General features: G+C 41.6%; 1 protein-coding gene across 1 annotated transcript in view; it reads left to right on the forward strand.

Annotated features, from left to right (window-relative positions):
• Window positions 1-10,744, forward strand: part of Usp47 (ubiquitin specific peptidase 47) — a gene marked incomplete in the record, with an annotated part of 118,197 nt that extends 107,453 nt beyond the window's left edge. Inside the window, 8 exon segments of the mRNA XM_008853487.3 lie at window positions 2,852-3,027; window positions 3,376-3,456; window positions 4,508-4,623; window positions 4,940-5,058; window positions 6,915-7,045; window positions 7,949-7,996; window positions 8,080-8,210; window positions 9,285-10,744. Of these exon segments, the coding sequence (XP_008851709.2) occupies window positions 2,852-3,027; window positions 3,376-3,456; window positions 4,508-4,623; window positions 4,940-5,058; window positions 6,915-7,045; window positions 7,949-7,996; window positions 8,080-8,210; window positions 9,285-9,459 (977 nt within the window).
• Window positions 10,745-11,261: the final 517 nt, after the last annotated feature.

An 11,261-nucleotide genomic window follows, 5' to 3' on the forward strand; every position in this document is an offset into this window, starting at 1 on the left:
TCTCTTGGCCTGTGCTCAGCCTGCTTTTTTATACAAAACAGGACCATCTACCCAGGGGTGTGGATCTGTCTACAGTGGCTATATGGAGGCAGTTCCCCAATTGAGTCTCCCTCAACCCAGGTGTGTCAAGATGACAACTGAAGCTATCCTACATGCCCCATAAGACTCATTAGCATGATTTCATTTGGTATCTCAACAACTGTGTGAAAGTTTTATTCCCGCCTTAGGAGATTTAAGAGAATCTTGAAAAGGTAAATGACTGGCCATTTTAACCTTTTGGGAACTTGTAGGCTAATCTACTATTGTTCATTGAAACAGTAAACAGGGTCCTGAAAAAAGAACCATTTGTTCCAGTTTAGGGACCATACAGAAGGCTTGTTTTTAAAGAAAAATCCTGGATTTTGATTTTGGAGATGGCACGAGGGATGCTGCCCAGCAGTCTATACTGAGCCATTTGAGTTTCAGGAGATTAAAAGTTGGAACTGGGAGCATGGGTAGGCAACGAAGTACAGTTTGCCTACTCATGAAATGACCAGGTCTAACCAACAGTTTCTCGTCCCAAGAGTAACATCATGCACAGCCTCGGCAGTTCACTTAAGTGATAATTGAACTGCACTTAAAATGCTGGTCTTGAAGCCCTTGGTTATGCTCCAGTAATGATTTTAGGGAGTAATTACAACTCTGTGGAAGTATTGTCCTGGAGTGACGTAGTTGCAGTCTATAGCATTATGTGTAAACATGGAGGCCAAGGTAGGAAAACAGTGGTTGCAGTGCATGTGTTCTGAAATGTCTTTGTATAATTTTGGGATCCTAAAAATATTTGAAGTTGTGTTATGAGAAGACTCAATTCTTCAATTTTCAGAGGTAGACAGAAAAAATGGTGTGTGATGGTCATTTCTAAATTCTAAAACAGTTATAACCACTAAAATAACAGTCTTTGGCAAACTCTACTAAACATTTTAGCTGTATTGACTCCGAAACATATTATGAAGTTTATATACTATGATCAGTTCTTACAGTTCAGGTACTGTAAGAACAGAGATGTCAGTGTACAAGGAACCCATAGAGACCAGGCCTTCAGACCATTGGTGCTCATCTCCATATTGGATTGCTAGTATCAGTAACTAGCAATGTCCTGTGACACAGCACTAGTAGAGGGTAGGAGAAAGAACAGTGGCCAGGATACCTTGTATTTGTCTTGTTTTGAATTGTGAGACTATTACTAACAGTCCTAAGACTAGTGCTGGGATACTGGGTCCTGTGGGAGAACCAAGGTTCAGACTGGATCCCTGTCTTAACGCCACTTGGAAACCCAGACTTAGGCTTTTGATTTCTAGTCACTTTTCCATTACATACTTCAGAAAATTTGGTTCCTTGCTCAACAGCATAAACGTTAACATTGTTCAACATTTGGAAACATTCCTTAAAGTCTAGAAGTTGAGATTCTAACCACATTAAAAACAAAACCACAGCTACCTGCAAGGTTCCATGGGAAACACAGTTCTTTGCCCTCCATACTTTCTCCTGGTCCATAGTCAGCGTGGGGACCATAATCAGCTGCCTTAGAACCCAGGGAGATTATCAGTAAAGATTCATTCATTTGAAAACTCTGTTCAGAAAAATTCATCACCAAGAATTGGAATGACCTGAGAGTGTAAGCCAGAATTTTTTTTTTTTTTTTTTTTTTTTTTTTTTTGAGACACGATCAGGAGATCGTTTTCCCAGCTGGCCTGGAACTCCCTACAGAGACCAGGCTGGCTTCAATTGCATAGAGATCTGCCTGCCTCTGCCTCCCTAGTGGTGAAACTAAAGGTATGCTCCCCCACACCTAGCAAAACCAGAAATGTTTTAAGGTCTTTTCCACCTTCTATAAATTTTGTTTAAAACAAAACAGAAAACCAAGGCTTGTGGACAAGGAAGCATTAGGGTTGTGGAGGGAGCAGAAGTCTGAGGCAGCATGTCCGTCTTTGTGTTTGGGACTGCCTTAAAAGAGAAAAAGACAACTAACTTAGCTTAGCAGCTAAGTTGCTAGAATGTGAAAACCAAGATAATTAGAAGCATCCTTAGAAGTGTCTTATAAGGCACAAAAAGTTAACTGGTAAACATTAGGAAAAAATACAGAAAATCTGGCTCATCAGAGATAATCCCATTCCAGTGCCAGGAGAGCTTAAATTTAAGCCTGGGGGAGGTGGAAGTATCCAGTTCATCTAAATAGTCTCGTTGCAGTCCAATCACGTGATGAAACATATCTTAATAGACTGGTCTTGATTGTTTCCTGGCAGAAATCTCAGAATTAATATTATTCCAGGTAATATCACTACCAGATTTTGAGTCAGTTGCTCTACATCTGGCACTGGACTAAAGGCCATAGGAGCTCATTGGGCTCACAGGGCACCACTGTGAGGCAGAGACCACTATCTGTTCTCATGCAGAAGTGAGGGATGAAGGCCAGGGACTCGCTTAGTGTCCTGTGGCTGGTGAGCAGTGGAGGTGAGGGTGAGACCCAGCCAGGTGGCCTACACTGTTACCGTGTAAGACTAGAAATATATGTATTTTAAGAGCCCCCAGAGGAGGTCTGGTCTTGAGTTGAGCAATATGAAGACGTTCTGGCATACTTCGATCCTCTCAAGCTTTAGGCTCTCAGCTTACAGTTATCGTACCTCAGGCTGTATCTATAGGACACTATTTTGTTTTTTTGTTTTTTCTGTTCAGTATAGTTTATTGCCTAAAAATCTAACCAGAAGAGGAGTTGCTTTTTCCTGTTCACAGTTAATGAAAGCATGATCTGTTTAATTCTACTCCAGAAGTTGTGTTGACATTTTGCTCCTGTACTGTTTGGCTTTGTGCTTAGGGCTGATGGTGCATGTTGATAAGAGGATCACCCTGGCAGCTTTCAAACAGCATTTAGAGCCCTTTGTCGGAGTTCTGTCCTCTCACTTCAAGGTCTTTCGAGTGTATGCCAGCAATCAAGAGTTCGAGAGCGTCCGCCTGAACGAGACCCTTTCGTCGTTTTCAGATGACAATAAGGTTGATTAAAAGAATCTTTGTAGAACTGGAGTTGGTTTTAAGTGATAAGCTTAAGAACGGCTTGCACTCCTTCCAAAGCAAGGTGCGGTGGGCAGCACCCCAAAAGGGTGGCCGTTCTTTGGTGGTCAGTGGTTATTGGGGTATTTCCATTGTTCTTTTTTTATTCATCAGACAGACATTGTTAAGTGTTAACTGTCCTTGTTCTGGATGCCAGGGATTCAGACATAAAGATACACCTGTTCTCAAAGAACCCTTGACAGGGAATGGGGGAAACAGAAGTCAGCAGTAGAGTGAGACTGGGATCCTCTGCTGAGTCATTTCACCTAAAAAGATGTTCTTAATTCCTAGATTACAATTCGACTGGGAAGAGCGCTGAAGAAAGGAGAATACAGAGTTAAGGTGTGCCAGCTTTTAGTCAACGAGCAAGAGGTGAGTACAGAGCAGTGCCAGCTACCAGCAGAGCAGGAGACTGCTTCTCCAGTGAATCTTCCTTTCATAGATCTTGCTGTCCTGCTGCCCTGACTCTGCCATGATTGTGTCCCAATAAGGTGTGAGTTAAGCAAGTAGCCCTGAGTGTCACCCTCTAGCCGTTGCTTGTCACCCTTGTTCTCCACTGCTGCAGTGCTGGAGTAAGGCAGGGTTTTCCTGCCTCGGAAGATTAGTTGGTGGATGCTTTCTGGGATAGAGCGTGTAAGCTGCAGGAGCATGGTAGCTGGCCAGTGTCCAAGGTCATCTTAGTGTTCCTGTCGGTCTTAGTTAGCTCTGTGACCTAAGTACTGTTTGTTCCCAACTTGCAGAGCACAAAGCTGTGGTGCATAAATTAGCTCACCTGCTCAAGGTCACAGTTTGAAAATAAAATGTAGTTAAGGCTCTAAACAGGCTGCTTTTTAGGAAATAGTAAGTGGAATATTTTAGTTGTTCTCATATATGAGATTTATGTCTAATTCCCCAAAGAATAAGGAATATTTTCAAGATGTTTTATGTATTATATATGCATCTAGACAAGTAGGAGAGCCATAAACATCTCATGCAATGCCCTCGTGAATCTAGCACGCTTTATCAGTTGCCTTTCACCCTCCATTTCCGCTTGCATGTTTTTTGGGAACTGGCGGTCTGTGGCTACTCTATTTGGATGCTGTTAGTTATGCATTGGAGATTGGTATACATTACTTTCATAAACACTAGTGCCTCTTGCTTTCAAAATTGTCATCATTTTATTTTAAGGAGGGAAATACGAATGCATTCTAGTTAATAGTAACTAAATGAGGAAGATATTGTCCCCAATTTACAGATGAAAAAACTGAGACACAGGATATTAAGTAAACTTACCCAAGATAACTAAGCTTCTAAATTATGAAGCTAAGACTTTAGAAGACAGACTCCCCTTCATTTTCACACTATAAAGTACAAATAAAATGTCTTTCTGATTCTTACGTTGTTGTAAAATACAAGCTCTAATTGTGTGTGTTTATATTCCTAGCCATGCAAGTTTCTGCTGGATGCTGTGTTTGCTAAAGGCATGACTGTGCGGCAGTCTAAAGAGGAATTGATTCCTCAACTCAGGGAGCAGTGTGGCCTAGAGCTCAGTGTTGACAGGTAAGTCAGTCACAGTGTAACCATGATGGAGTGGCCAGTTCCAGACAGGTGCTTTTCTGAAACTAGAAAAAAATTAAAATGTACTATTCAGAAATTTAGGTCTGTGGATTAATAGTACTGAGCAAAAGCAATAGAATTCTGATTGCATTTTCTGTGAAGAATATTACATTTCAAGTACTGGGAGTATTTCTTCCGGATCATTTTACCCATATCTTAATGAAGAACCATTTACTTTTTTTACTTGATCATAATGTATTTTTTCCTTCTAAGTTAAACATTCCAAATTCTAGTAGTTCTAAATGTGTTGTGTCCACAGGTTTCGTCTGAGGAAAAAAACATGGAAGAACCCCGGCACTGTCTTTCTGGATTATCATATTTATGAAGAAGATATTAATATTTCCAGCAACTGGGAAGTTTTCCTTGAAGTTCTTGATGGTATTGGCAATGTTTTATGAAGAAATGTCAATTAGGAATACTCTAGAACTAATAGAAGCCTCTAATTTCTGATAGGAGGAATGCAGTGCTGTGGTGTTGCTGCAGTGAGCTGCGGCAGCTCCTGCACTGCCCCCAAGTCTTGTATTTCCTTCCTAGCGTGGCTGCTTATGCTATGGTTAGAAGACATCCATCTTTTTCCTTTTAAAGATTTCTTTTTTTCCTATTTTCTCTTACATGAAAACTATAATTTAAAAGGTTGGGTTTTTTAGTACAGTATGCAGGAAATTCTGTTAGTATTTTCTTAGACATGCTTCTGTTTACTTTTTCACTGTGGATTATTTTATACTGAAGATGTGGTACAATTACCAAAGATTTTGAGAACCGCTGTATCAGGCGTTGGTGATTTTTTTTTTTTTTTTCCTTCTGGGGTTGTATAGGGTGGGGGTCTATTCCATGCCATCCCCAAACAGCTGGAGCTTTGTTGGGTATTTTGGCATGTTGATGTAACACCCCAGACTCTTGGTTTCCTCTTCACATGGTGGGCTCTGTGTGGGTTGTTTGTATCCAAACTTCCTATTTAACGCCAGTCATCTTAGTCTAAGTTCCACCCTAATGACCTTATTTTAACTTGATTCTATGACTCTATTTCCAAATAAGGTCACATTCTGAGTTGTTAGGGATTTGTCTACATGTCTTTTTAAGGGGAAACACCTCAGCCCATCACAGTGACCTGAGCAGCTTGTGTCTGTCACACTTCCCACTTTCAGTCTCAGTGCAGAGCATTTTAAGTATTTTGTTTTTAGAAGAGGTAGTGGGAGGAAAGTTGACTTTGGGGAAGTAACACAAGGTGAACAATTAGCTCTGTATTGTTTTCTGGTTTTGCTGCTACTTTTTTGTTCGCTAGAAAATCAAAATAATTCAAGATCTTTTATGTAGGGTTATGATAGTTGAGTTCAGTAATACCTCATTCACTTCTTACTGGCTATTTGGGGTCTAATTCAGCTTAACTAACTAGATGAACTGTGATTAGTTAACTAGTTAACTGGGAAGAGAACTAACCTGGCACCAGGAGAACACTGCAGGTTTGATTTCCTTCTCTGGGTGTCTGAGGCCTCAGGGAATAACCACCACCTTTGGATAAGCCGAGAAAGGATTATGAAGGTCCCAGAAATGCCCCAGTGCCACAGAAAGCAGTGCTAGGTGGGAGGCACCTGTGCTGTATGTCAGCATCCATTTTAAGGTCACCTAAAATCCTTAGGTGAGAAATGAGTCCTGTGATTAAATCCAGGAAGCATGTGTCCAGCTGCAGTGAGCAGATGTGCCAGTCGCCGGTTCTGTAAAGATGAGTAGGAGAGTGTTTCCCACCCAGTGCACAGTCTGTGGGAGTGTGTTACTCCTAGTGGCTAGTTGCTAAGAGGCCAGCCCAACAGAAGTAGCTTGTGTGTGCACCAGAGAGGGAGTAGCAGATGAGCTGGATTTTGAAGAACCACTAAATTTTGGATTAAGTGAAATAGGGATTGATGATCACTTGGGTGAAAAGGGAGGCTAAAGTACAGGTGTCTGGATGGTAGGTTTAGATCCTGGTAGGAGCCACTAGCACTGGAGAAGCAGAGTAAAGAGCCAGAAGAGAGAGGAATTGGCAAAGCAGTGTGGGACAGGATTAGCAGAAATGGAAAAGGAGTGCTGCCAGAGGAGAGTTGTTGTCTGAGACGAAGGGAAGAGAGCAGTTAAGATGATTGGGGGGGCGGGGTGTGTGTGTCCACTTCAGAGAGAGAGTTCAGTCAGGAATTGCAGGAGGAACCAAATTAAGAGCCCTTTGAGAAATAGAATCATGAATGTGATCTGCATGTTCTTAGGAGTAGAGAAGATGAAGTCCATGTCACAGCTGGCCATCTTATCACGACGGTGGAGGCCTTCTGAGATGAAGTTGGATCCCTTCCAGGAGGTTGTCTTGGAGAGCAGCAGTGTGGATGAACTGCGAGAGAAGGTAAGTTCATTTGAACAAAGTGAGCCAAGTTGATTTGTGCTCTCCTGTGTCATCTAAGAATTGAGTGCCAGCCACGGATGGCAGCAGCCTTCCTGGGTCTCTCATACTTTGTGCCGCCTTGAGGCTCCTCAGAGCTCCTAATGCTTTCAAATGACTAGAAGTGGACCTTCGTTTTCTGTAACTTGGCCAACTTTGTTCTAAGTAGTTCATATTACTTAGAAGTTGTAGATTGCAGTATGGCTGAAAGAATAAAGGAAGTAGAATTGAATAGAGGTCTTTGGCCACAGCACCCTGAACACACCAGTCTCCCCTGATCTCAGAAGCCAAGCAGAGTCAGGCCTCCTTAGTATTTCGATGGGAGAACTGAATAGAGGATGAAGATGTGCTGTGCCTTTTATCCTAGAGCTAGGATGTCTGGGGAGGATGACTCTTCAGTTTGTATTAGCTTGATGCACATTTTGGAAACCCAGCACTTGGGAGGTGGAAACAACAGGATCAGGAATTCAAGAACAGCCACAGCTACATAAAGAGGTCAGCCTAGGCTACACAAGACCCCTCTCAAAAAAAAAAAAAGAAAAACAAGAGCTGCCATGGTGGCACACGCCTTTGATCCCTGCTCTTGGAAGGCAGAGGCAGGCAGTTATCTGTGAGATTGAGGCCAGCCTGGTCTCCATAATGAGTTCCAGGCCATCTGGGGCTGCAGGGAGATCCTGTCTCAAAAAGAAGGAGAAAATGGGGCAGGGGAGGGAGAGGGAGAGGTGAACTCCTCTGTAATAGTCTCCATCTGTTCACAAAGCAGCTTCTTTGATGAGGGGGTAAATGGTAGGGTACACTTGGCTGAAAATATGAGGATACATATTTAGAATAAAGTAAGAAAACTTACATATGATTTTTCTTTTCTAGCTGAGTGAAATCAGTGGGATTCCTTTGGAAGATATTGAATTTGCCAAGGTAAAGCTTAGAGCATTTGCGTATGAGTTAATGTGCAGTGGTCGTGGTCAGCCTCATTGATCCATTCTTCTTTTTCTCTGTAGGGTAGAGGAACTTTCCCTTGTGATATTTCTGTCCTTGACATCCATCAGGATTTGGACTGGAACCCTAAAGTCTCTACCCTGAATGTCTGGCCTCTGTATATCTGCGATGATGGCGCTGTCATATTTTACAGGTAGAACTCGGGTTTTGTTGTTTCTCATGTTAGTACTATGTTTCTCACAGTGTAATTGTGCTTCTGACCTAGAGCACTGCTAGCCAGCAGAAGCAGTGAGTGCCACCCACCCTCACTTGAAGGTTTTAGTGCCACATTTAAAGTAATAAAAAGAAGCTGGGTTTGGTGGCACATGCCTGTATTTCCAGCAACTGGGAGTTGGAGGCAGGAGGATCGGGAGTTCAGGGCCAGTCTCTGATACATAATGGATTTGAGACCAGTCTGAGATACATGAAACCATGTCCCAAAACCCACCCCTAAAAACACTGACCAAAAAACCTAGTACTAATAAATGAGGCCTGACAAGATGGCTCAGTAGGTAAAGGCGCTTGCAGCCACGCATGATGACCTAAGCTAGAAATCAGGAGCTCGCATGGTAGAAGGAGAAAACCAACTCCCCAAGTTGCCCCCTGGCCTCCACATTCATTTTCTCTGTCTCTCTCTGTCTCTCTCTGTCTCTCTCTCTCTCTCTCTCTCCCCCCCCTCCCCGCTCTAATCAGAATACTAGGTCTCTCTCTCTCTCGGTAGATAAATAGAAACAGGTAAGATTAAATTTAATATAATACTTTTAGTCCAGTACGTGCAAAATATTATTACATGTCACTTATAAAAAGTTAATTTTGAAATAGTTTCTCTTCTTTTGTTTATACTAGTCTATGAAATACTGTGTGGGGTGGGGTGCTCCCAGCATAGCTCAATGTGGACCAGACATATTTCAAACACTCACTAGCTTTTTGCGGCTCATGGCTACCACATTGGACAGCTCAGATGAAAAAGAAAAGTCCTAGTCTTTGGAACCTGGAAAATATGAGCTCAAACTAATAACATCAGAAGTATTCCATGCTATTTTAAGACATGAGTTGTATGCAGTTATGATACACAAAGCTTTGGTCAGCTTTGGGCATGGTTTGTACCCTAGTGTATGAAATAGTATGCTTCCCCAGTGACAGACAACTGGAGGAGCAGCATCATGTTCAGACAAAGTAACAGAGGCAAGGGACTAACTGGTCTCATATGTTCATATTTTAAATAAAGGGATAAAACAGAAGAAGTAATGGAGTTGACAGATGAGCAAAGAAACGAGCTGATGAAAAAGGAGAGCAGTCGACTGCAGAAGACAGGGCATCGTGTCACATACTCGCCTCGCAAAGAGAAAGCACTAAAGATATATCTGGATGGAGCACCAAATAAAGATTTGGCTCAAGACTGACTCTGCTAGTGTAGCATTTTCCCTGGGGGAGTTTTTGGTTTTAATTAGATGGTTCACTACTGCTGTGTAGTGCCATTACGGCTGGACATGGTTGGGGTAACCCAGTGACACCAGCACTGATTGGACTTCCCTTCACCAATCAGAAGCTCAGTGCCCAATGGGCCACTGTCTTGACTTGGAATCATGTTGTGCACTATAGTCAAATGTACTGTAAAGTGAAAAAGGATGTGCAAAAAAAATAAACAGAAAGCAAAACCCACTACTATAAAGGGAAGGGGAGGAGAGTAGAGTCTTTTACCGCAGACAGATGTGCACATAGCCGCTGGTAAAACTAGCCTCAAACAGGATGCTCATAGCCTGATAATAAAAGCTGTGCAAAGGCCACGAACGAATGAATCTTCTGTTTATTTCACTGATACACACATTACCTCATTGACAATTCAGAAGCAAATGCAACTGTGTTGACTCTGGAAAGCAGCAAAATAGGAGCTGAAGAAAGAACTCTTAGAACCAGCAGTGACCCAGAAAAGAAGTGTGAAGTTGTGTTTTTATTGTTCCTTTTTGCGAAGTACTAAGAACCTTGTTCTGGAACATGAAAACATTTTCTTCCCCCTAGACACTCCCAGCAGGGCAGCCCCGATGGCTGCAGGCTTGTAATAACTGACTATACTTAAGTTATGGACTTAAGAGAATATGCCTCACGCAGTCATGCGGCATGTAAATAAGGGGAGTCCTGCTGAGTGCGCCGCTGTGCCCCACTGTTATTCCTTTGCACATCATTCGTTCTGTCCGTCTGTACACACTGCAGTTGAGCAGTCTGTAATGTAACCCTTAGCGAGGCTTCTCAGCACTGGCCCCTGCAGGACATATTTGCTCTGGTTAATGAGGTTTCTCTGTTCAGCGGCTTCAATATTTTTTCTCTGTACGTTTATTTTCAGAGATTTGCTTCATGTTTGAGTCTTCTAGAATGCTTGTACAGTCCCATTCTAATTTTTAAGAGTCAGTTTGTAGTTACATGTAGTTTGACCTTGGGGAAACATCTTACCATCCTGTTGAATAAACTTGCTAGAAAGACTTGGTGCAGACTAATGCAATGTGATCACACCGCAAAGTGTACTGGAGTCAGCAAGTTTCTGTTTTGCTCAGTCAAACTCTACCATGAACACAATTCTGCATAAACTTTGAGATACTAATTTATAAGAATCAATAAAGAGGTTTTGGTAAAACTTTCTCATGCAGATGCTGTTTACAACAATGAACATGCCAATAAAACATTTGTTCATTCTGTTGTGTTATTTTAGTCATTAAACTTTTGTGAACAGTGAATCTGGGTAAAGAATAGATTTGTCATCTTTAAATGGAACATTTTGTAACATATATTGAATAGTTATTTCTATGACAAAGTATATTTAAAGTTCTCATAAGAGAAAAAGATGTTAATATCTGACTTCAGAGGATTCTACCAGTATTTCAAAATCAGATTTTTATCTTTTCCCTTTTAAAAAAATAATTGAGAAAATAATATTGCCAAATATTGGCTTTTTGGTTTGAGTATAATTAAGAATTGTATGTCTTAAAAATCTCTGAGGGAAAGGAATTTTTGTAAGGTATTTTTCTGGCTGATTTTTATTCCATGTAAACTGTATAGCATTGGGATGATTTTGAAGTCATTTCTGAGTTTGTGTCATTAGGGGGATTGGTGTTCTCAGAGGGAAATGTGAAGCTTTATGATGAAGTGTCTTTCAGGTCACTTGGATTTTTGATGTAGAAGGACAAAGTGGACCTGGTCCAGGCCGACTTAC

Source organism: Nannospalax galili, unplaced genomic scaffold (genome assembly GCF_000622305.1).
Source record: "Nannospalax galili isolate Female #2095 unplaced genomic scaffold, S.galili_v1.0 scaffold44, whole genome shotgun sequence".
In the NCBI taxonomy this organism is placed as follows: domain Eukaryota; kingdom Metazoa; phylum Chordata; class Mammalia; order Rodentia; family Spalacidae; genus Nannospalax; species Nannospalax galili.